Below are 27403 nucleotides of genomic sequence, written 5' to 3'. Positions count from 1 at the left end.
TGAGTTGAGGAGCAGTTACATCAGTATGTCGATAGAGTTCAGACAGCCTCGTTAGACTTGCTGATTGATTTACCTGAACAAGAACTGGTCTCTATCATTCTCAGGGGAATGTGTGTGGCGGATAAGTAGCACTTTGTGTTACGTAAGCTGCCATCAACCCGGAAAGAGCTCCATGACGTGGTTGTAGCAGTAACTGCATTACCACTTGAGAACCGTGTACGTCACGAGGTTAAGAAGTGGGATGTCAGTGTTGATGCCAGGTTGACTACATCTGATGAAGTTATGAAAAAGGAACCCCGGTGGTGTTTCAGGTGCGGCAGTATGGCTCATTTGGTGCACTCATGTGTTCAGCCTCGTACACCCAGAGCCAATAGATGACGTTGGGTTGGGCCACGAAGTCGGGTTCGAGCTTCCAGACATTGGTGTACTCAGGTGGTCGCTCTGTCATCACCCTCCTTGGCTTACATATTTTCTCGGGTAGGTGGCGAGCCGGTTTGTGCTATTTTGGATTCTGGTAGTTCCTTTTCATTATTTTGGTTCAAGTGGTCTTCGGAATTTGGGCATGTCATGAAACTTTGGTTGGTCCCTTTGGCGGTGCAGAGATGTCGAGTGGCCAGTAGCCAGGTGTTGCCTCTGTATGGTTGGGTCTGAGAGAGTATATCGGCTGCTGGCCTATGTCTGCAGCCTTGCGTAAGGAACTGTCTGTTAATCTAATTTTGGGGTGTGATTTCATCAATAAAACTGGCTTTGTCTTGGATTATTCTGGACACGCCTTTTTCTTTAAATTCTCTCCTCGAGAGAAGTTTGGCCTTTGCGATTGTGCTAAGCCTGTTGTCCATCAAACTGTAGGGTATTGGTCATTGAGGCCATAGCTAACGAGTTTGATCTGGCCGACCTCTTGCCCCATCAGACTTCCCAGTTACGCAATTTGTTGCACAGTTTCCCCAGCCACTTATTGATAACCTGGGTGTTACTAATGGTCTTCATTGTCATATATGTCTGTCTGACAGTATTCCAGTTAGGCAGTCCCCATACCGCCTCTCACCCGCTAAGGTGAAGATACTTAAGGTAAGATATCTCAGATGCTTCAACAAGGAGTAATTGGGCCTCCTACATCTGCTTATGCCTCCCCAATATTTCTTTTACCTAAAGATCAGGGGAGTGATTTTAGACCTGTGGTTGACTACCGCTGTTTAAACGCTAAGGTTGTCCTTCAATCGGTACCCCTACCTGATCTGCATAATTCTTTTACTGGGTTTGCTGGAGCTAATTGGTTTACACTTCTTGACTTGAATCAGGCGTATTATCAGACTCCATTGGCTGAAGAGTGTAAACATGTTACTGCCTTTTGTACTGATTGGAACTTGTCCGAGTTCAACATAGTCCCTTTTGGTCTAGCAACAGGAGCGGCTGTGCTTACTCGTTTGTTGGATAATATCCTTGGCGACTTGAAGTTAGTCTGCGATAATAATTAAGCGGACGACTTGGTTATCTATAGTCGTTCGTTTGAGGATCATTCGGAGCATTTTCAGCAAGTTCTTTTGAGATTACAGGGAGCCGCACTGACCGTTAAGCCTAGTAAGATCACGCTTGCCAAACAACAGGTATCTCTCTTAGGTCATATAGTGTCGGGACAGAGTATTTGCATTGACCAAGAGTGAACTAAAGCCTTACAGGCCTTGCCTCCACCTAGTGATAAGCGGGGGATTGCTAAATTCATAGGTATTGCAAATTATTTCAGGCGGTTCGTTCCCAAATTCGCTCAGTTGGCTGCACCCTTAAACCAGTTACGCCGGAAAGGGGACTCGTTATGAATGAGGACCCGCACAGGAGGCTGCCTTTGAGGATATTGTAGCAGCGATAGCCAATCCTCTGGTCCTTAGGGTGATATTAATAAAAGGTTTATTGTTCAAACTTATGCTTCTAATGCTATGGTTTCAGCTGTTCTCCTCCAGGAGTTTGAGGGGCAGAGACAGCCATTAGACTATGCGTCTTATCAGTTAACTAATGCCGAACTCAAGTACTCCGTCTGCGAGTGGGAGGCTTTAGCCATTTTATTAGAATTAGAGAAGTACCATTTCTACCTTGAACATCGGGTTTTTCAATTAGAAGCGGACAATCAGGCTTTGAGCTGAGTGTTGGCTAGGCTGCGTAAAACTGGCTGTATTACCAGGTGGGCAGTATGCATTTCGGCATTTCAGTTTGAAGTTAAACATGTGAGGGGCTCTGAGTATCCTTGTGCATGTACTCAGCTGGATGTTCACCGGAACTACACCTAGTGAGAAAAACCAGCAGGTAAAATGAGACGATCTTAATTTATGGCGTTGGGTGAAATTATAGTCTTGTTAGAAGATATGGCTCAGCATCAGGACCCTGTTGGGGCCCCCATTAAGCCCAGGACGGCTCAAGGATGAGTATGTTGTTGTATTCTCTGTAAGAGAGTGGGCGAGGGTAAGCAGTGCAGGATATTTTTTTCTGTAACTTTAGTGCGCCCAGTTTTTTGTTATTTTCATGATTCGTTGGTCGGTGGCCATTTGGGTACTTACAAGACTCTCCAAAAATCAAGGAGCATTTAACTTGGCCCTCCATGGACCGGGATGTGAGAGAGGATATCCGAATGCCGCTTGTGTAATGTAGCCAAACCCAAGAATGCTCTTCAACAGGGTTTGTTGAGTCCTGAACGAGAGTCGTGTCCTATGCACAAAGTCATTATTGATTACTTACCTCGTACTAAGGAGGGTCATCGATATGTACAAGTTACTATCGACGCATTCTCCAGATTTACTTGGCTCCTCCCGACTTGTAACGTTACCATTGCCACCACTATTTTTCATTTTACTAATATTTTCAATATTTTTGGCCCACCCAAGCAGCGTGTTAGTAATAATGCTGCTTTTCTGTCAGCTCCTTTCAAGGCTTTTTCTTTTCATAATCAGGCATATCACTAACACCCCGTATTATCCCCAGGGGTCTTTTGTGGAGAAAGATAACTGAAATCATGTCCACATTGATTATCATCTGAAGACCCCTAGTAGATGGAGCTCCACTCTTCCCTGGCTTAGTTTTGCCTGTAAAACCGCCAATCATGAAGCCCTGGTAGCTACACCCACCTCCTTGTTCTTTTCCTATATGGTTAATTCTCCTCTTTGTAACTCATGGAGAATTCAAGATTTATTCAGCCGATATTAGTGCTCGTGTTATCAAGGAAAATTGGAACTGGGCCAGGTGCCATACACTCAGAGCCCACAATAAATTGCGGCTATGCTGTTACCTTCTCCTTCTGCGGGTGGTAGCAACATTGTGTATCAATATTCACACCTTGGACTATCTTTGAAGTGGCGCTTATAGTTTCCAGCTGGGCGGTGTGCGACCAGTCGGTCGGTTGGCGTGGAGCTGCGAGGAATTCTCGGCAGGGCGTATTTTGGCCGGGGCTGCTGGCGGTCTCTATGTAGTGTCGGAGTGTGTGGCGCTGTTCCCATTGCTACAAGGTCCATGGCTCACCGACCCTGGACAGGAAAGTTGAGTTTTGATTTGACCTACCAGCAAGTGAAGACTGTTCATGTTGTGTCATTTGGAGTTCGATGTCGGCTGTTGGGGTATTCCCGTAAGCAACAACATTGTTTTCAAGTCAGAAAATTCTAGCCACCCTCTGGTGGAGTTTGACTGTATTTGGTTATTTGAATTGAACTCTACCAGCGGAATCTTCTGCCATGTGGCCGTCACCGTTCCAGTTACCTGCCCTGGCAGTTGGCGTAAATTTCAAGCAGTACAGTTTCCTCATGGTGTCGTTGCAGTCCAGCACAGTGTGTAGATTGATTTGTCCATGTATGATAGGTTGTGGGCGCAAACATCTCCTACATTGCTCCGATGAACTCCCTGTTGTGCCCTGGTCGGGTGAAGTGGAAGTTATCTTGTTAGTTGGTTCAAATGGCTCAAATGGCTCTGAGCACTATGGGACTCAACTGCTGAGGTCATTAGTCCCCTAGAACTTAGAACTAACCTAACTAACCTAAGGACATCACAAACATCCATGCCCAAGGCAGGATTCGAACCTGCGACCGTAGCGGTCTTGCGGTTCCAGACTGCAGCGCCTTTAACCGCACAGCCACTTCGGCCGGCTGTCAGTTGGTCAGTTGACTGTCAGTCAGTTGGGTTGTCGTCGGATCGTGAATGGTTGGCCTGACTGCATGTCTAAGCGAGCGTTACTGCTTGAATTACAGGCTGACCCTCGAACATCTGAGCGCCTTTGGGTGTACTGCCCTATTTTATTTTAATTTGTTCTTGTTGTTTGTACTTGTATGGCTTCTAGCCGATTTTTTTAAAAAATTAGAGTCGTTTTGCTCTTAAAGCTTTCAGCTGAGTTTAGAGTACTGCTTCACATTAACTCTTTGGCATTTTAAAACTTTTAGTGTTGTTGAATTTTAAGTCTTGGGCCTTCAGCCGATTTTGAGGTTGAGTTCTTTTGCTCTTAAGGCCTTCAGTCTAGTTTAAGGTACTGTTTCATGTAAGCCCTTTTGCACATTAAAACTTTTAATGTTGTTGAATTTTAAGTCTTGGGCCTTTATCTGATTTTGAGTTTGTGTTCTTTCGCTGTTAAGGCTTTAATCCTAAATTAAAGAACTGTTTCACGTAAAGCCTTTGGTATTTTTTAAAAAAATTAATGTTATGGAGTTTTAAGTGTTAGGCCTTCAGCCAACTTTAATTTAATTTGTTTACTTCAGCCCAAATAAAGAACTGTTTTAAGATAAGGCTTGCCTGTTAAATTTCTGATTATACTTGCGTTTTAAGTTATAAGCCTTCAGTTTTTTTAAGTTAAAGTGGCTTTCAGCCAGTAATTAAGTTCCAAGGCTTAAGGCTGTGTGTTTTTTTTTATTGTTTTGGGATCTTGTAATGTTTGATCAAATAATAATGTTGTATGTTCGAGTGTAACTGACAGCCCTTATTTGGCCCCTTTCCACAATTCATACTGTTTGTCCTGTCCTGAGGAATTAGCAGGGCGTCTCACTATTGTATTTGGCCCTTTGTAAACGTGCCAGACGAAATGGACACCACGCCGTTCTAAATTGCCATGTAGCTCTTCATTGGACTGTAACAGGACGTTGCAATGAAAATTATTTCCCTGGACCATATTGAGGCTTGTGTGGGGAGTGACTGAAACAAGAATATCATCCAGTTTGTCACAGGTGAGTAACGTCTGGGACTGGGTTGTGGATGCTGTCTGAACAAAATCGACCCATTGTGCATTTTGGACACTGCTGGCACTTTCACAAACTTATCCTCTAGGTGCTCAATAAAAACAGAGGTTTCGTTTCCAGAAAGGAGTACCCATCAGTTTTGCTGTCTAAGTAACATGGTGAATAGGGATCCAGTCACTCTCAAGCCCTTTGTTCCTCCCAAGGTGTTGCTAGGGAGGGGAACGACTTAGGGTTATATTTGTCGGTGTTGTAATCAACCTTTCCTTGTTTAAAGACTGATGGAGTCATTCGGTCCCCAGCAAAAGATGACTTAGTCTGCCTCATTGCAGGTCATCCATCGTGATGACCACCACGCCAATCAGGGGCTCTCTCCACGGGCGCCACCCTGCCACAGCAAAGGCTGCCTGGCATGACGGCTGTTGGTGGGAGTCCTGATGCCCCAGAAAGACGGGCTTATACTCCGTGGGGAGTTTACAGCTCAGGCATCAGCAGTGCAATCCCTGTGTTGTTATGGGGCTACCACCAAATGGGTATATGATGGCCCCAACCCAATGGACTGGCTACTGTGCTTAATATTAGGCGCAGAGGAATCCATTAGTGTCATGGGAGCGAAAGAGGACTGGAGACGACGGAAATAGAATACGTACCCCACGAAATGCCTTCACCCAATTGCAGATAGAGATGCAATGCCATGATGACAAGAGATTCAAGAGATAGAATCCAAGGGCACTATAGATAACTCGTGCACCATGTAAGACGCCCTGCCCCATATGGTATGCACTTCTGTGGAATTTGGAAAGTGGCAGGTCAAACCATTCAATGGGACCTGAACATATGGCCGAAATGTGTGAGACTCCTTTTAGTCATCTCTTATGACAATCAGGAATATCTCGAGCCTATTCTAACACCTGCACCTGCTGGTTGAGGTGATTTGGTGTGTATCTCGAAACACAAGACAGGAAATGGGAAGTCTTACCTCCCAAACTGGTCGAGTGAGATATTCCAAAACGTGCAAAGAACAGATACCAGGACTTACATCTTAAAGGACAGCAGTAGCATTGAAATTGCAGGATGCTTTTACACAGAGGAACTGAGCTCAGAGCCACAAGTATTCCTCATAGTGCACATCACAAATAGTTGAGGAAATGAGCACTAGTTAAATACCTTAGGTTTACTGCAACAGAAAACAAATTGACTGACGATGACGATTTGCTGTATAATGGGGTGCACAGAGGACTACCAGCACAGCAGCTTAACATGCACAAAAGGATATTTATTATAGGAGGTGGTGGTGTTCTCGACAAATTACCTGCCTAATTACACATTCTGTGGTATAACTACAGCAGAGCTGATACAAAATCTCAAAAACGTTTTCCTCATGGTGATAAGGGGATTACCCACATTTCTGAGGCATGTTTAAAACATGACGCTGCATAAGCAGCAAATAAAGGTCTTCCAAGACGTCATGCTGCAGACCTTATTTTAGCTGATCAAGCCAAGGTAATATGTGTGAGAAAAGATATTGTTCTAGGACACCATAGTACAGAATTTTTAGTGGCTAAAACGATGCACACTAAAAGTAAGTTGGGCATCGATGTGAATTTCAAGCAAGTTATGAACGCTGCACATCATGCTCTGGACAATAAGAAGAAGAAGACTATGATGAAGAAGAAGAGGCTAGGACAAATGTGTTCAAGAACTGTATCCTGCCAGCAATGTGTGCAGTGAAAAGTACCCTGAATCATAAAGGGCTGGTTAGAGCACCAAGGGTTCTACTGTTACCTAAGACATTAGTAGGTGTTAGCCCCTTCCTCATTCCTGCATTTCTGTCCTCACAGGTCTCCCAGCGCTACGTTCACTGGCTGGTGGTGCTGCAGATATTGCCAGAGCGCACAGAACCCCCATGAGACGTAACTGCGTGATGGTAGTGGCAGCCATCAGAAATGGACTAGACCGGGAACCATATAAGGAAGCATTAGGTCTTTTCATAAATTGAGATAAGGCTCATTAGCTATCCAACCAGAAAGGGTGCTCACAAATTCAAATCTTCTGCCGTTTGTTAAGAGAAACTTCAGGATTCCTACATTCTGTGGTGAGTTTATGCGGTGTACTTTACCAAAGACTATGTGGAATTTAAGACAATGTGGAAATGTGAATGTAGATATTACCAGGGACCAGGAAGCAACTGGGTGGCGTATGCTAAGAAATTAGAAATAATGTCTACTTATACTACTTTGGAGAGGTGCAGCCCTCAGAAGAATTGCAACGATACTTCACAGGCAGAAGACGTTTGCTTTACAATATCCATCGATATCAAGACAATACTCACCTGTGTGGACATCTGTGAATCATGCCCCGCTACCGTTCACCTAGATGGATACATAAGGATCTGTGTTAAACATCCATTCGTCAGTTGAGGTTCAGTGAAAATATCATATAGTCTGACTTTAAAATAACGATCGCCTGTGTTACAGGAAGTGGAGTATTGCACTGACTGGACTGGAGACCCACTTGGAAATTAATGATAGAAAAGAAATTGCGGATATACGACACGCTGCAGTGGATGACCGCTACCTACGGATTATGGCTCGGAGAAACCCTGACAGCAACATTACCATGTTGAACAATGCTTTTCATGTAGCCACATGATGTGCGCAATAGGCTGCATGATGCGCAACTTCACTCCCGACATCGATGACAGGGTCCATCTCTGCAATCACAACACCATACAGCTCGGTAAAGATGGGCCCAACAACATGCCAAATGGACCACTCTGGATTGGCGTCAGGTATCGAAGGAAATTGACGGAGATCCGAAATGTGAAATAATTTGGGTGAAGGTCACGATTAAAGCATGCTCAAACATGGTAATTGGATTTCTTTATAGGTCCCCTGGCTCAGCAGCTGTTGTGGTAGAGCAGCTGAAGGAAAATTTGGAAAATATTTCGAGTAGATTTCCCGAACATGTTATAGTTCTGGGTGGAGATTTTAATTTACCAGATATAGACTGGGAGACTCAAACGTTTATAATGGGTGGTAGGACAAAGAATCCAGTGAAATTTTTTTAAGTGCGTTATCTGAAAACTACCTTGAACTGTTAAACAGAGAACCGACTCGTGGCGATAACGTATTACACCTTCTGGTGTCAAACAGATGAGAACTATTTGAAACAGTTAATGCAGAACAGGGAATCAGCGATCATAAAGCGGTTGCTGCATCGATTATTTCAGCGGTAAATAGAAATATTAGAAAAGCAAACTGGCGCTTTTCATTTATTAATATTGAAAAAGGTAGGAAAATTTTTGTGTTCAACAAAAGTGACAAAAAGTAGATTTATCTCAAGTACAGATAGTGTTGAGGGTCAGTGGAGAAAGTTCAAAACCATCGTACAATCTACATCTACATTTACACTCCGCAAGCCACCCAACGGTGTGTGGCGGAGGGCACTTTACGTGCCATTGTCATTACCTCCCTTTCCTGTTCCAGTCGCGTATGGTTCGCGGGAAGAACGACTGTCTGAAAGCCTCCGTGCGCGCTCGAATCTCTCTAATTTTACATTCGTGATCTCCTCGGGCGGTATAAGTAGGGAGAAGCAATATCGTCCAGAAACGCACCCTCTCGAAACCTGGCGAGCAAGCTACACTGCGATGCAGAGCGCCTCTCTTGCAGAGTCTGCCACTTGAGTTTATTAAACATCTCCGTAACGCTATCACGGTTACCTAATAACCCTGTGACGAAACGCGCCGCTCTTCTTTGGATCTTCTCTATCTCCTCTGTCAAACCGATCTGGTACGGATCCCACACTGATGAGCAATACTCAAGTATAGGTCGAACGAGTGTTTTGTAAGCCACCTCCTTTGTTGATGGACTACATTTTCTAAGCACTCTCCCAATCAATCTCAACCTGGTACCCGCCTTACCAACAATTAATTTTATATGATCATTCCACTTCAAATCGTTCCGCACGCATACTCCCAGATATTTTACAGAAGTAACTGCTACCAGTGTTTGTTCCGCTATCATATAATCATACAATAAAGGATCCTTCTTTCTATGTATTCGCAATACATTACATTTGTCTATGTTAAGGGACAGTTGCCACTCCCTGCACCAAGTGCCTATCCGCTGCAGATCTTCCTGCATTTCGCTACAATTTTCTAATGCTGCAACTTCTCTGTATACTACAGCATCATCCGCGAAAAGCCGCATGGAACTTCCGACACTATCTACTAGGTCATTTATATATATTGTGACAAGCAATGGTCCCATAACAATCCCCTGTGGCACGCCAGAGGTTACTTTAACGTCTGTAGACGTCTCTCCATTGATAACAACATGCTGTGTTCTGTTTAAAAACTCTTCAATCCAGCCACACAGCTGGTCTGATATTCCGTAGGCTCTTACTTTGTTTATCAGGCGACAGTGCGGAACTGTATCGAAAGCCCTCCGGAAGTCAGGAAAAATAGTATCTACCTGGGAGCCTGTATCTAATATTTTCTGGCTCTCATGAACAAATTAAGCGAGTTGGGTCTCACACGATCACTGTTTCCGGAATCCATGTTGATTCCTACATAGTAGATTCTGGGTTTCCAAAAACGACATGATACTCGAGCAAAAAACATGTTCTAACATTCTACAACAGATCGACGTCAGAGATATAGGTCTATAGTTTTGCGCATCTGCTCGACGACCCTTCTTGAAGACTGGGACTACCTGTGCTCTTTTCCAATCATTTGGAACCCTCCGTTCCTCTAGAGACTTGCGGTACACGGCTGTTAGAAGGGGGGCAAGTTCTTTCGCGTACTCTGTGTAGAATCGAATTGGTATCCCGTCAGGTTCAGTGGACTTTCCTCTGTTGAGTGATTCCAGTTGCTTTTCTATTCCTTGGACACTTATTTCGATGTCAGCTATTTTTTCGTTTGTGCGAGGATTTAGAGAAGGAACTGCAGTGCGGTCTTCCTCTGTGAAACAGCTTTGGAAAAAGGTGTTTAGTATTTCAGCTTTACGCGTGTCATCCTCTGTTTCAATGCCATCATCATCCCGGAGTGTCTGGATATGCTTTTCCGAGCCACTTGCTGATTTAACGTAAGACCAGAACTTCCTAGGATTTTCTGTCAAGTCGGTACATAGAATTTTACTTTCGAATTCACTGAACGCTTCACGCATAGCCCTCCTTACGCTAACTTTGACATCGTTTAGCTTCTGTTTGTCTGAGAGGTTTTGGCTGCGTTTAAACTTGGAGTGAAGCTCTCTTTGCTTTCGCAGTAGTTTCCTAACTTTGTTGTTGTACCACGGTGGGTTTTTCCCGTCCCTCACAGTTTTACTCGGCACGTACCTGTGTAAAACGCATTTTATGATTGCCTTGAACTTTTTCCATAACACTCAACATTGTCAGTGTCGGAACAGAAATTTTCGTTTTGATCTGTTAGGTAGTCCGAAATCTGCCTTCTATTACTCTTGCTAAACTGATAAACCTTCCTCCCTTTTTTTATATTCCTATTAACTTCCATATTCAGGGATGCTGCAACGGCCTTATGATCACTGATTCCCTGTTCTGCACTTAAAGAGTCGAAAAGTTCGGGTCTGTTTGTTATCAGTAGGTCCAAGATGTTATCTCCACGAGTCGGTTCTCTGTTTAATTGCTCGAGGTAATTTTCGGATAGTGCACTCAGTATAATGTCACTCGATTCTCTGTCCCTACCACCCGTCCTAAACATCTGAATGTCCCAGTCTATATCTGGTAAATTGAAATCTCCAACTAAGACTATAACATGCTGAGAAAATTTATGTGAAATGTATTCCAAATTTTCTCTTAGTTGTTCTGCCACTAATGCTGCTGAGTCGGGAGGTCGGTAAAAGGAGCCAATTATTAACCTAGCTCGGTTGTTGAGTGTAACCTCCACCCATAATAATTCACAGGAACTATCCACTTCTACTTCACTACAGGATAAACTACTACTAACAGCGACGAACACTCCACCACCGGTTGCATGCAATTTATCCTTTCTAAACACCGTTTGTACCTTTCGGCAGAATTTATTTCTGGCTTAAGCCAGCTTTCTGTACCTATAACGATTTCAGCTTCGGTGCTTTCTATCAGCGCTTGAAGTTCTGGTACTTTACCAACGCAGCTTCGACGGTTGACAATTACAATACCGATTGCTGCTTGGTCCCAGCATGTCCTGACTTTGCCCCACACCCGTTGAGGCTGTTGCCCTTTCTGTACTTGCGAAGGCCATCTATCCTAAAAAACCGCCCAGACCACGCCACACAACCCCTGCTACCCGTGTAGACGCTTGTTGCGTGTAGTGGACTCCTGACCTATGCAGCGGAACCCGAAACCCCACCACCCTATGGCGCAAGTCGTGGAATCTGCAGCCCACACGGTCGCAGAACCGTCTCAGCCTCTGATTCAGACCCTCCACTCGGCTCTGTACCAAAGGTCCACAGTCAGTCCTGACGACGATGCTGCAGATGGTGAGCTCTGCTTTCATCCCACTAGCGAGACTGGCAGTCTTCACCAAATCAGATAGCCGCCGGAAGCCAGAGAGGGTTTCTTCCGATCCATAGCGACACACATATTGGTGCCGACATGAGGGACCACCTGCAGATGGGTGCACCCTGTACCCTTCATGGCATCTGGAAGGACCCTTTCCACATCTGGAATGACTCCCCCCGGTATGCACACGGAGTGCACATTGGTTTTCTTCCCCTCTCTTGCTGCCATTTCCGTAAGGGGCCCCATTACGCGCCTGACGTTGGACCTCCCAACTACCAGTAAGACCACCCTCTGCGACCGTCTGGATCTTGCAGACTGAGGGGCAACCTCTGGAACAGGCCAAGCAGCCATGTCAGGCCGAAGATCAGTATCAGCCTGAGACAGAGCCTGAAACCGGTTCGTCAGACAAACTGGAGAGGCCTTCCGTTCAGCCCTCTGGAATGTCTTTCGTCCCCTGCCACACCTTGAGACGACCTCCCACTCTACCACAGGTGAGGGATCAGTCTCAATGCGGGCAGTATCCCGGGCAACCACCGTCGTAGTCCGATCGGGGGATGCGTGGGACGAGCTGGCCGTCCCCGACAAACCCCCATCCGGACCCCCACAGTGATGCCCATTGGCAACAGCCTCAAGCTGTGTGACTGAAGCCAACACTGCCTGAAGCTGGGAGCGAAGGGATGCCAACTCAGCCTGCATCCGAACACAGCAGTTGCAGTCCCTATCCACGCTAAAAACTGCTTTGCAAAGAACGTCTGAACTAATCTACAGAGAGCGCAAACAAATCGACAAAATTTAAACGGTTATTAAAATACAAGATTGCCTAGTAAATGCAGTAATGCTGCTACTTGCGCACTGCTGACACTGCTCGGCGGCGGAAGGAGACTACGCGAATTTACACTATTCAGGTATTAAAACGCGATGCTACAACTCTCAAATACTATAATACGCCCGAAATTTATGAATTAAACAATGCAAGTACCAAAAACACGCAAAGAAATTAAGAATTAAACTATGTAACAAATGAGTGAGCTAGGAGTATACGACTTGCTGCTGCAGCTGCTTATCCAACGGCGGCAGGGAGCATTAGATGAGTATGTGCCAAGAAAGATCGTAAGAGATGGAAAAAAGCCACTGTAGTACAACAACCAAGTTAGAAAACTGCTACGGAAGCAACGGGAACTTCACAGCAAACATAAACATTGCCAAAGCCATGCAGGTAAACAAAAATTACGCAAATCGAAATGTAGTGTGAGGAGGGCTGTGCGAGAGGCGTTCAATGAATTCGAAAGTAAAGTTCTATGTACTGACTTGGCAGAAAATCCTAAGAAATTTTGGCCTTATGTCAAAGCGGTAGGTGGATCAAAACAAAATGTACAAACACTCTGTGACCAAAATGGTACTGAAACGGAGGATGACAGACTAAATGCCAAGTATTAAATGTCTTTTTCCAAAGCTGCTTCACAGAGGAAGACTGCACTGTAGTTCCTTCTCTAGATTGTTGCACAGATGACAAAATGGTATATATCGAAATAGATGACAGAGGGATAGAAAAACAATTAAAACCGCTCAAAAGAGGAAAGGCCGCTGGGCGTGATGGAATACCAGTTCGATTTTACACAGAGTACGCGATGGAACTTGCCCCCCTTCTTACAGTGGTGTACCGGTGGCCTCTAGAAGAGCGTAGCATTCCAAAAGATTGGAAAAGGGCACAGGTCATCCCCATTTTCAAGAAGGGACGTCGAACAGATGTGCAGAACTATAGACATATATCTCTAACGTCGATAAGTTGTAGGATTTTGAAACACGTATTATGCTCGAGTATAATGACTTTTCTGGGGAATAGAAATCTACTCTGTAGGAATCAGCAAGGGTTTCGAAAAAGACGATCGTGTGAAACCCAGCTCGCGCTATTCGTCCACGAGACTCAGAGGGCCATAGAAACGGGTTCCCAGGTAGATGCCGTGTTTCTTGACTTCCGCAAGGCGTTTGATACAGTTCCCCACAGTCGTTTAATGAACGAAGTAAGAGCATATGGACTATCAGACCAATTGTGTGATTGTATCGAAGAGTTCCTAGATAACAGAATGTGTCATGTGATTCTCAATGGAGAGAAGTCTTCTGAAGTAAGAGTGATTTCAGGTGTGCCACGGGGGAGTGTCGTAGCACCATTGCTATTCACAATGTATATAAATGAACGTGAGGATAACATCGGAAGTTCACTGAGGCTTTTTGCGGATGGTGCTGTAGTATATCAAGAGGTTGTAACAATGGAAAATTGTACTGAAATGCAGGATGATCTGCAACGAATTGAGGCATGGTGCAGGGAATGGCAATTGAATCTCAATGTAGACAAGTGTAATGTGCTGTGAATACATAGAAAGGAAGATCCTTTATCATTTAGCTACAATATAGCAAGTCAGCAACTGGAAGCAATACCATAAATTATCTGGGAGTAGGCATTATGAGTGATTTAAAATGGAATAGCCATATAAAATTAGTCTTCGGTAAAGCAGATGCCACACTGAGATTCATTGGAAGAACCCTAAAGAAATGTAGTCCGAAAACAAAGGACGTAGGTAGCAGTACACTTGTTCGCCCACTGCTTGAATACTGCTTGATAGAAGAGATAGAGAAGATCCAACAGAGAGCAGTGTGCTTCGTTACAGGATCATCTTTCTTTCCACCAACAATACGAGAATGGAACAGAAGGGAGAACCGATAGAGGTACTCAAGGTACCCTCCGCCACACATCGTCAGGTGGCCTGCGGAGTATGGATGCAGATGTAGATGTAGATGTAGGATCTTTTCACTGAAGAGTGTCGCATATGCCATCAACCAGACAATCGTCAGAGACGTGTTTGGAAGCAACCTGGCCACGCTGAACGCTTTAGGCATTCTCTCCAGTAAAGTGTAGCAAGGTGGATGTTCCCTGCCGTTTTGGGGTGGCATTATGCGGGGCCGCAGTACAAGCCACAGGTGGCCATGGAAGGCGCTGTAACAGCTGTATGATATGTGAATGCCATCCCCAATCCGTAGTGCATTCATATTCCCAGGATGTTGGCGAGTCATTCGTCTTCATGGACGAAAATTTGCGCCCCCATCGTGCACATCTTGTGAACAACTTCCTTCAGAATAACGACATCGCTCTACTAGAGTGGCCAGCAATGGTCTTCAGTCATGAATCTTAGCGAACATGCCTGGGACAGGTTGGAAAGGGCTGTTTATGGACGACCAACCACTCTAAGGGATCTACAATGAATCGCCTTTGAGGAGTGGGACATCATGACCAACAGTGCCTTGATGAACTTGTAGATAGTTTGACACGACAAATACATCAATGGAAGAGGGGACTTGTGACTGGGTATTAGAGGTACTGAGAATTACAGCAGGGTGGACCACCGCTTCTGAAGGTCTCGCTCTATGGTGGTACAACATGCAATGTGTCGTTTTCATGAGCAATAAAATGGGCGGAAATGATGTTTATTTTGATCTCTATTCCAATTGTTTTACAAGTTCCAGAACTCTTGGAAATGAGGTGATGCATAAATTTTTTGATGTGTTTATTTGTACTGCAGACACACGAATAAATTCTGTCTGGCATCTGAAATAATGTAGTGTGAGTACTTCTAATAACATGACATTGTAACTATGGACACAAATTATTGGACTATCTGCCCAGTAGAGAAACAGGAAAATTCCTTTCTGAGCATACTGCTTAGATGGCAGTATTACGTATATTGTGAAATTTACAGCAGTTTCACATAGCACGTATGCTGCTCCTACCAAGTACTTTTCAGTAATTATGTATTGTAGAGACCTGGTGTATTTTTCGGATTCTCTTGTTTTTTCGAGAATGGACTCTTTCTTCTGACGACTTGCATTACTTTGTAAATATCTTACATTGTTAGTCTTGTCTGAGTTGGGTTGGGTTCATTTGGGGGAAGAGACCAACCAGCGAGGTCATTGGTCTTGTCAGATCTATGAGGAAGGCCATGCCCTGTCAAAGGAACCATCCCAGAATTTGCCTGAAGTGGTTTAGGGAAATCGCAGAAAATCTAAATCAGGATGGCCAGATGTGGGATTGAACCATCGTCCTCCTGAATGCGAGGCAAGTGTGCTAACCACTGCACCACCTCCCTCAGTCTCTTGTTCTGATGTTAGTGGAGTAGTTAGGTGTAGATCGAAAATACAGTTACAAAGAATGACTGCTGATGTAACATTTTGTATGGTTTATTTTAAAGAGAAGGAGAAATCGTGTATTAACGCTTGCTTTATTTAGTATACATCACAATCGTTTGTTGGAATGCTAGATAGGATTTCTACCATCCATTGTCGGTTGTTCACTCTTGCCAAGTCCAGCGCGGTATTCCCTGCGTCCTCTGTGGCGTCCCTATCGGCCCCTGCCTCCAGCAGTGCCTTCGCCGCCTCTGTGTGGCCGTAGGGTGCCGCCCAGTGCAGCGGCGTCCTACCCCACTGGTCCTTGGCATCGACGTCGGCGAAGGCCGCCGCCAGCAGCCGCACCACTGCTGCATGGCCTTTCCAGGCAGCCAAATGTAGAGGCGTGTGCCCCGCGTCGCTCCTGGCATCCACTTCTGCCCCATTCCCGATCAGACACCTCACCATACCCGTGTGCCCCTGCATCGCTGCATAGTGCAGAGCGGTCCACGTGGACCATGGTCTCTGCCCCACATTAGCACAAGCCCAAAGCGGCACCTGCACTTCCTCCACTGACCCCCGTGTAGCTGCCTGGAGCAGCACCTTGCTGTTCATCTCTGCAGAAAGGGTCCTGCAAGAAACGGAGAAGTTCTCGTATTTTTCTGCACATATACACTGTTTATGAAGTAAACTATAACGACCAGCTCTAAAAACATGTCAGAAAACTGAAAACTAATTAATCTTCAAATTTTCCCCCTCTATCATATATTACAGAATAGTGGAAAAGTGTCTCTCCATTGAAGTACAGATAGACAATTGCATCATCCTCATAAAGCTTCCTCACTCACCATAAGTAAGCCTTACATTCCATCACTCCACAAATTCAGACAATACATTTTGCCACATTGATTCCTGATTGTGAATTCCTATGAGCTCAGGATGCTATTGTTAATCAGTGATTGCACTTCACTGAAAGAGATGATTCATGCAGACTCTACTTTTCCTCTATACTGAGCATATCACCTTAATACTAGCAAATGCAATGAAAAAAATAACTTATTTCTGTATTTAAATAAAATTTTGAGTCTTTTTACTAGAAAATTTACTGGCACAGCCACTTCAGAGAAAGCTAAAATTTATCAGTAAACGTTTTAGACGATATTCCCCTGCCCCTACACACAAACACATTTGGTGGCACATGCACATGAGGGGGTGCACATACACAGATAAAGATGACTGCAGAGTTAACAAGCAAGCACACATGCAATCAGCACACACACAGTACACATGCACAAATGCAGTCACTCATACACACACACACACACACACACACACACACACACACACACACATACACACACACACACACACACACACACACACACACACACACACACGCACGCACACAGACACACACACACACACATTCTTAACTCATGTTCTTGTGGGTGCAATGCAAAGCAGCTGAGAAGCCTGCTGTTTATGAGACAAAATGAATGCTTCATCTACAGACCTGAAGTTATTCGAGAAGAAGGTATTACTGACCATAATGTCATTGTGGCTTGTGGAAGTTGCAAAAATACCAAAGATACAGAGTAGAGTTTTATTGTTTGGGAAAGCAAATAAAAGTGACATTAATGAATATCTTCATAGTCAGCTCCAAGCATTCACTGCAGGACACAAATATATTGATCATCTTTGGTCAGAATTTAAAGGTATTGTCCACCACGTGCCAGAGAAGTATGTTCCTAGCAAAAATATATGGGAAGGAAAGGATGCACCTTGGTACAACAAACAAATTAGGAAGCTGCTGAAAAAGCAGAGAATTTTGCATAGTCGTTTTTAACTTAGTCACTGCCCTGCTGACAAACAGAAATTATGTGAAATTAAAGTAGTTGTCAAAAGGTCAATGAGAGATTCTTTTAATGAATTTGAAAGCAATGTTTTATCTGCAGATTCTAGAAATAACACCAAAACATTTTGGTCGTACGTAAAATCTACGAACGCTACAAATAATTCAATATCTTCTCTTGCTGACAGTACAGGTTATGTAACGCATGATGGTTAACAGAAGGCCGAAATTCTAAACCTAGCTTCCAAATACTCGTTTATGGTAGACGACTGCAGCACCATTCCCCCTTTCAATTATCGAACAAACGCAAGGATGGCTGACATAGTGTTTAATGTAGATGGGACTGTAAAACAGTTAAGATCCTTAGACGCCAGGAAGGCACTGGACCAGAAGGTATCCCCTCAAGATTATATGTTGACTATGCTCCAAATATAGCACCATTCTTATCCATAATCTATCAGAGATAATCGAAATAGAGGAACATTCCACAAGTCTGGAAGAAGGCCCTGGTCATAGCGATCTATAAAAAGGGTAGAAAATTTGATGCACATAATTACCGGCCAATTTCACTGACGTCTATTTGTTGTAGAATCAAGGAACCTATTTTATGTTCAGACATAATGAACTTTCTAGACTCTGAGAAGCTCGTCTGCAGAAACCAGCACGGTTTTAGGAAACATCAGTCATGTGAGAAACAGCTGGACCTCTTTGTTCATTATATACAGCAGGCTCCCAGGTTGATGCCATATTTCTCGACTTTCGAAAGGTGTATGACTCACTTCCGCACTGTTGCTTGCTACAAAAAGTGTGCACTTACAGTCTATCCAGTGACATATGCGGTTGGATAGAAAGTTTTCTAACAGACAGGGAGCAGTATGACATCCTGAATGGGGTAACTTCAACAGAAACAAGAGTAATTTCAGGTGTGCCCAAAGGCAGCGTAATAGGTCCTCTGCTTTTTACGAGTTGCATAAACAATCTGTTTGATGGTATTGACAGTGGCCTTAGACTGTTTGCGGATGATGCTGTAGTCTATAGCAATGTAGTATCACACGAAACTTGTGAACAAATCAATGAGGATTTGCAGAAAATAAATGCTTGGTGTAATGACTGGCAGTTATCTCTCAATATTAGTAAGTGTAACCTACTGCGTATAACAAGGAGAAAATCCCCATTAATGTATGAGCACAAAATAAATGCCCAGTCTTTGGAAGTGGTAATATCCATCAAGTATCTCGGTGTGACTGTTCGAAATGATCTCAAATGGAATTATCAAATTACACAAGGTACGGTCAAGGCGGTCTCTAGATTGCAGTTTATTGGTAGAATCCTGCAACGGTGCAGCCCTTAAACAGGGGAAGTGGCTTACAATACGTTAGTTCGTCCAGTATTGTTCTTCTGTATGGGACCCTTACCAGTTGGGTCTGATTCAAGAGATTGAGAAGGTCCAAATAAGAGCGGCAAGATTCGTGACTGGTAGATTTAGCCACCGCTAGAGCGTTACTAATCTCATAGAATGTTTGGAGGGGAACACACGACGAGCTAAACGGAAGGGGCTGCTCACTAAATTCCGAAAACCGATCTCCGCCGAGGATGCAGAGGTTATATTATTACCACCCACTTTGAAATCTCTCAATGATCACCATTCAAAGATAAGGGAAATTAGGGGTCGTACAGAGGCGTTCAGACAATCGTTTTTCCCTCGCGCGATTGGCCTGTGGAATAGAGGGGGGAAATATGACTTTCCCGCGAATTGTGCACTCCGCACACACCGCTTGGTGGTTGGCGGAGTATGTATATAAATGTATATGTAGATGTACGTCACAGTCCGAAATATTGATCTAAATAAACCCGATTTTCTTGGACACACTGTCCACCTCACAACGCTGATGTATGCTTGCACACCATTTCATTTGCATGTGACAGCATCACTATAATGTGGCTAAGAGACAACGCCCATATTCTAATGTTGAAGACAGTGTGTTGCATGCACGCAGGAGTAAAATGCAACAAAATTCTTTATATGTTAAAGAAAATTAATAACAAGTAGATTCTCTCATTCTGTCAAGTAAGACGTTACGGCGGATAAAAACAGTTTCCAACAGTCGATCCAGCACTAACCCTCTTTTTCTACAAACGTAATCCAGTTAATACACTCAAAATAAACCTTAATACTGTGAAAAATGTGTGAGACCTTCGTTGATCTCTCCTATGGAATGAAGAAACATCAAATGAGAATTCTGAATTACCATAAAATCGCTAACAGCCAGCATATGATTTTGACCCACACAGTGCTACACTAGGCTTGCTCGAGGTGCTTCCCTTTGCCAGCTTTTGGTTTCTGCATCGGTTCACACATACCCACAGTTTAATGTGGAATTCTCGGAAGATGCCACTTAGTTTTAAAGCACATGGAGCTCTGACAGAGGTCAAAGTCATGTCTAGAGATTCAAACAATCCAACAAAAGGGAAGGGAGTGCACTTGTACACTTTACTACACAGCAACCAAGGTTATCCACATTCAATATTTGGCTGTCACTACTCCTATTGTAAGGAACCTGATGCAAGCTGATTAGGATTACTGACATTGTAAGAGCCACCTCATTCCCTATTCTTTCTATTAGTGCACATTTTATGGAACTATTGCTTTATTATCAGCTGGCTGCCTCCGGTGCAAGAACTTCCCTGCTGCAGCATAACGTATGTTGTGGATGGCAGAGCTACTGGAAGCCTGTATTCTCCTAGGGCAGTTATATATGCACATCTGTGCCTCAGTGGTTTCGGCCATATAAACGTGGAAAACACACGTCGTCTTCAGTGGGAGGAGATTCTGCGTTGTCTATGTGTGGTTGCTGGTTCCAACAGTGACGTCAACCTGTAAAGGTGTCCCTGAGGTACAAACTGAGGACAACATCCTTCTACATCCAAGTGATCTGCGACAGGACACGGTGTGCCAGTCAGTCTGGTGAATGGCGTTCCTGGCACTGACGTCAGTAGGTATAATGAACGACTTGTGGTCCTCACGAAATATTACGCTTTCCACATGGAAATCTATCAGTTTCTCAGAAACTACTCTTCAATTTTCCTCTAACATATACAGGTTGGTCCACTGATCGTGACCGGGCCAAATATCTCACGAAATAAGCGTCAAACGAAAAAACTACAAAGAACGAAACTTGTCTAGTTTGAAGGGGGAAACCAGATGGCGCCATTGCTGGCTCGCTAGATGGCGCTGCCATAGGTCGAACGGATATCAACTGCGTTTTTTGAGTAGGAACCCCCATTTTTATTACATATTCGTGTAGTGTGTAAATAAATATGAATGTTTTAGTTGGACTACTTTTATCGCTTTGTGACAGATGGCGCTGTAATAGTCACAAATTTATAAGTACGAGGTATCACGTAACATTCCGCCAGTGTGGACGGTATTTGCTTCGTGATACATCACCCGTATTCAAATGGACCGATTACCAATTGCGGAAAAGGTCGACAGCGTGTTGATGGATGGCTTTTGTGATCAAAATGCCCAACAGGTGTCTGCTATGTATGCTGCTCGGTATCCTGGACGACATGATCCAAGTGTCCGGACCGTTCGCCTGATAGTTAACGTTATTTAAGGAAACAGGATGCGTTCAGCCACATGTGAAACGTCAACCACGACCTGCAACAAATGATGATGCCCAAGTAGGTGTCTTAGTTGCTGTCGCGGTTAATCCGCACATCAGTTGCAGACAAATTGCGCGAGAATCGGGAATCTCAAAAACGTCGGTGTTGAGAATGCTACATCAACATAGGTTGCATCCGTACCATATTTCTATGCACCAGGAATTGCATAGCGACGACTCTGAACGTCGTGTACAGTGCTGCCACTGGGCTCAAGAGAAATTACGGGACGATGACAGATTTTTTGCACGCGTTCTATTTAGCGACGAAGCGTCACTCACCAACAGCGGTAACGTAAACCGGCAAAATATGCATTATTGGGCAACGGAAAATCCACTATGGCTGCGACAAGTGGAATGGCTCTGAGCACTATGGGACTCAACTGCTGAGGTCATTAGTCCCCTAGAACTTAGAACTAGTTAAACCTAACTAACCTAAGGACATCACAAACATCCATGCCCGAGGCAGGATTCGAACCTGCGACCGTAGCGGTCATGCGGTTCCAGACTGCAGCGCCTTTAACCGAACGGCCACTTCGGCCGGCGACAAGTGGAACATCAGCGACCTTGGCGGGTTAATGTATGATGCGGTATTATGGGAGGAAGGATAATTGGCCCCCATTTTATCGATGGCAATCTAAATGGTGCAATATACGCTGATTTCCTACGTATCGTCCTACCGATGTTACTACAAGATGTTTCACTGCATGACAGAATGGCGACGTACTTCCAACATAGCATGATGGCTGTCCAGCACATAGCTCACGTGTGGTTAAAGCGGTATTGAATAGCATATTTCATGACAGGTGGATTGGTCGTCGAAGCACCATACCGTGGCCCGCACGTTCACCGGATCTGACGTTCCCGGATCTCTTTCTGTGGTGAAGGATATTTGCTATCGCAATCCACTGACAACGCCTGACAACATGCGTCAGCGCATTGTCAATGCATATGCGAACATTATGGAAGGCGAACTACTCGCTGTTGAGAGGAATGTCGTTACACGTATTTCCAAATGTATTGAGGTTCACGGACATCATTTCGAGCATTTATTGCATTAATGTGATATTTACAGGTAATCATGCTGTAACAGCATGGGTTCTCAGAAATGATAAGTTCACAAAGGTACATGTATCACATTTGAACAACCGACATAAAGTGTTCAAACGTACCTACGTACTGTATTTTAATTTTAAAAAACCTACCTATTATCAACTGTACGTCTGAAATTGTGAGACATATGTTTGTGACTATTACAGAGTCATCTATCACAAAGTGAAAAAGTGGTCCAACTAAAATATTCATATTTCTTTACGTAGTACACGAATATGTAATAAAAATGGGGGTTCCTATTTAAAAAAACGCAGTTGATATCCGTTTGACCTATGGCAGCGCCATCTAGTGGGCCAACCCCTTCAAGCTAGAAAAGTTTCGTTCTTTGTAGTTTTTTCGTTTGACACTTATTTCGTGAGATATTTGGCTCAGTCACGATCAATGGACCACCCTGTATATGAACTTCATTAATGGCAGTGATACCCTCCAGAATACTATCTGCCTCTACATATTACTTGCTACTGTGCCACATATTGGATTGCTGTATGTACAATTATTAATAGGACACTGGTTAAACTTATGATTTAGTTAGAAAAATACCACCCACATCAGGTAAGGAAAGAAATTTGTTATACACGTTTTCTTTATGACATGTGGTGTGTGTGTAAAAAACACACCACATGTCATAAAGAAAGCGTGTAAACCGTGTGAGGATGAATCACTACGATTCGAAACCGGTAATGGTATCCTTTGAATAAAAGTACTGAAAGTAAATTTGTGGCTAGTTGCTGCCCTGAGAATGTTTTTTGACAAAGGAACGTCTACTAAATATCTAGGCATAATGTAGCAAACTGATACGATATGAAACGAGAACGTGAGGACAGTATTATAGGAAACTGTTCCTCACCTGTAAAGGTGACAGTGTTTAGAACACTAGCTCAACCAATTCTTGAATACTGCTCGAGTGTTTTGGATGCCCACCAGGTTATATTAAAGGAAGTCATCCAAGCAAGTAATGGGCGTGGTGCTAGATTTGTTAATAGTAGTTTCGATCAACACACAAGTATTGTGGAGATGCTCAAATGGCAATCCCTGAAGCGAAGAGGACACATTTTCCGCGAAACACTAAAGAGGAAATGTAGAGAACAATTTTTTTTCACCTAACTACAGTTCGGTTCTACTACTGCCAACGTACATATTCCGAAAGGATCACGAAGGAAAGCTAATAGAAAATATGGCTCTTGTGGATGGATGTGCACAATCGTTTATACCTCGCTCCATTTGTGAGCAGACCGGAAAGGAAATGACTAGTACAACTGGAACATGGTATCTTGCGCTTTGCGCCATATGGTTACCAGTGGAGTATGTGTATAGATGTAGACGGATGTAAATGTACACTATGTGATGAAAAGCATGCAGACACTCCCAAAAGCATACGTTTTTCATACTAGGAGCATTGTGCTGTCACCTGTTTCCAGGTACTCCATATCAGCGACCTCAGTAGTCGTTTGACATCATGAGAGAGCAGAGCGGGGCGCTCCGCAGAACTCACGGACTTCGAACGTGGTCAGGTGATTGTGTGTCATTTGAGTCATACGTCTGTATGCGAGATTTACACACTCCTAAACATCCCTAGGTCCACTGTTTCCGATGTGATAGTGAAGTGGAAACGTGAAGGTGACACGTACAGCATAAACGCATACAGGCCGACCTTGTCCAAGCTGTATCAGGATCCACAGCAAGTACTATGACAGTTAGGTGGGAGGTGAAAAAACTTGAATTTCCCTATCGAGCGGCTGCTCATAAGTCACACATCATGCCACTAAATGGCAAACGACACCTCGCTTGGTGTAAGGAGCGTAAACAAGGACAATTGAACAGTGTGAAAACATTGTATGGAGTGAAGAATCACGGTACAGAATGTGGCGATCCGACGGCAGGGTGTTGGTATGGCGAATGCAACGTGAAAGTCATGTGCCAGGGTGTGTAGTGCCAATAGAAAAATTCGGAGACAGTCGTGTTATGGTGTGGTCGTGTTTTTCATGGAGGGGGCTTGCACTTGTTGTCTGGCGTCGCACTATCACAGCACAAGGCAACATATTTTATGCAGCTTCTTGCTTCCCACTGTTGAAGAGCATTTCGGCGATGGCGATTGCACCTTTCAAGACGATCGAGCACCTGTTAATAGCGCTCGGCCTGTGGCGGAATGATTACACGATAGTAACATATCTGTAATGGGCTGGTGTGCACAGAATCCTGACCTGAATCCCTTAGAACACCTTTCGGACGTTTTGGAACGCCGACCTCGTGCCAGGCCTCGAAGACCGACATCGATATATCTCCTCAGTGTAGTACTCCGTGGAGAATGGGCTGCTATTCTGCAAGAAACCTTCCAGCACCTGACTGAACCTGTCTCTTTCGAGAATGGAAGCTGTCATCAAGGCTAAAGGTTGGCCAACACTATATTGAATTCCAACATTGTCAGTGGAGGGTGCCACGAACTTGTAAGTCGTTTTCAGCCAGGTACCCGGCTACTTTTGATCACATTTCTAGATATCACCTCATTAGAACTACAGTGGCTAATATGTCTGACATGATGGTGAAATATGGAGATGTATTTTGTATCTCGCGCCACTCTATGAAGTTGTTGAAAAGAAAAGTTTACTGAACAACATTATGAGTATAATGGAAGTCGTTATTCAAAAGTAATCACCAGAGACCAGAGCACAATTATCCCGCTGTCCCACTGTTTCACGAGCCGAATGATTTCCTGGTTCTGGACTTCCTGTGGCTGCGACAGGAGCCAGTCATACGCTTTGCCCTTCAACTCATCGTCAGAGTTGAAACGTTTTCTGATTTAGTTTTTCTTTTTTTAGTGGACCAAAGACTTGGAAGTCGCAGGGCGACAGTGACCGAGGTGTAGGGTAGGTGATCAAGCTGCTGCCACATGAACTTGGCCATTACATTTCGTGTGATCTTGTTGACGTGTGACTTGCGTTACCGTGGAGCAGAATCGCTCCCTCCTACAGTAGGCTGTCTGTTCTGGATGGACTTACGTAGGATACGTAGTGTCTCACAGTGCACGTCACTATTAATGGTTTGTCCGTATTCGACGGATTCGGTGAGTACCGGACCTCGAACATCCAAAACACTGTGAACTTCACCTTGCCTGTTGACGGCACAGTTTTGAATTTTTTAAGGGGAAGAGATGAGGTTACATTCGCACCCCTACAGGTATCATCACGTTTTCCCAAAGTGGCTGATGCATATTTCATCTGGTTTGGTTCTTACGACCCTTTGCATCTTTTCATTTGAATACTGCTTACACAAATGACAACTGGCCGTCATTTATGTGAATTTGTGTGATTGAGTTAAAGACAACTATCTACTAGAAAGAGACGACATGGTAGTGAATGTGTAGCTCAGAAGAATATCGTTGGCTGAAAAGTTTATGGAAGGGTCTTTCTCCACCTGCTGTACAGAGCATGATGAAGAAGTCTGTATCAGCTGGAGAACTGGGCGTCGCTCTGGGAAGAGGCCGACATCACCACAGGTGGTTGATGAAATCACTGTGGCTGTGGCAGACAACGCTGCACACAATTCTCAATCGTTAGGCAGTCTTTGTCTTGTGTCATGAAAGTTGAACATCCAGTGGTCCACTACATGGAACGTGCTTCGAACCATTCTTTGAGCATGAAGTTCCTCTGTACGGTGAACGCGCCACTGTTTGGTGTAGCTTCATCGCCATGTTCATCATTGGCCCGTTTCTTTTTTGAACAGGCTGGCGCTCAAGGACCCAAGACATGCCAGCATTCCTGCGATATGTCTCGCCAACACGTCATACCCGCCCTACAGGAGAGAGATGCTTTGAACTCAACAGTTTTCACCCAAGATGGGACCCTAGCGCACATCTCTCGTGAAGTTCACCTGCTTCTCCGAAACACCTTTGGAAACGGTCAAATTATCATGCGATCGTTTCCGAGTGCTTGGCTGCCACGATCACTTGATCTCACTCCCTATGATTTCTGGTTGCGGGGCTACCTGAAGGACAGAGTTTACCAGGGGAACGTTCAGACTTGTGCTGATCTGAAGCGAAGCCTTTCAAAGGTGATAGCCACCATATCTATGAACATACTTCGTTTTGCTGTGCTTTCAGACTCTTCTGGACACTGATGGGCACCTTATTGAGCACCTTTTGCGGATGTAATGGTATTGGTATGTAATGGTATGCTGTACCGTAGCAGCACATTAGAAGTGTTTGAATGATAGGTGATTTTGCGTTATTTCTCTGCTCCATGTCCAACCAAGTTTGGTCCTCATTCGTCAATTAGTTTCTGTATTATAACATGTTGAATAGGGAAAGTCTAATTATAACCACCCAGTACATAACGGGTGAGGGAGTGCAGGCTGTTGACACATGGTTGATGACAGGTGGACCTTTGGGTCATGCTTAGGTAGCATAATGGCAACCACTCGCGATAAGTGGGAAATCCGGGTTTGAGTCGCGGTCTGGTACGTATTTTCGTTGTCGTCATTCCATCATACAACTAATGGTTGTCCATATTCGCAACTGCAAATACATTTCATGCGTATCAGTTACTTGCTGACTGCCCCTAGTAGCTGAGTGGCAGTCAGCCTTCAGCGGCGCAGCGGTTCGGTCGGTGTTTACGTCCCTGCCGCTCGTTTGCGCGAGAGGTGTTTACGTTATGTGTGTAGCGGTGTGCCGCGGTATACATAGAACGAATCATGGCCTTGTCGTTCCGCAAATCGACACTGAAATTTAGTTTTGCTAACGAATATGCTCGACCGAAGGCTTACGAGATCGAACGTTATTTACGGGACGAGGTGAAAATCGAACCTGACGTTCTAGTTGGAATACACTTATCTATAGTCAGCAGCGTGGTCTATGTCAAGCTCATAAATGAAGGGGGATGTGACGAACTACTACTTCGACACCGACAAGGACTTCGTTTCCGTCATTCGGACGG

At 44.3% G+C, this 27403-nt stretch overlaps 1 protein-coding gene across 1 annotated transcript in view; it reads right to left on the bottom strand.

The window, feature by feature from the left end:
- Positions 1–15907: 15907 nt before the first annotated feature.
- The window catches only part of LOC124720322 (poly [ADP-ribose] polymerase tankyrase-1-like), an 85767-nt gene continuing 74271 nt past the window's right edge, over positions 15908–27403 (bottom strand). Inside the window, exon 6 of the mRNA XM_047245633.1 lies at positions 15908–16479. Within this exon, the coding sequence (XP_047101589.1) occupies positions 15969–16479 (511 nt within the window). The 3' untranslated portion in view covers positions 15908–15968. The remainder of the gene's footprint in view (positions 16480–27403) is intronic.

Source organism: Schistocerca piceifrons, chromosome 11 (assembly GCF_021461385.2).
Source record: "Schistocerca piceifrons isolate TAMUIC-IGC-003096 chromosome 11, iqSchPice1.1, whole genome shotgun sequence".
NCBI classification, from domain to species: Eukaryota; Metazoa; Arthropoda; class Insecta; order Orthoptera; family Acrididae; genus Schistocerca; species Schistocerca piceifrons.
The sequence above is the reverse complement of the archived record's forward strand: the minus strand, read 5'-3'. Positions and strand labels throughout refer to the sequence as shown.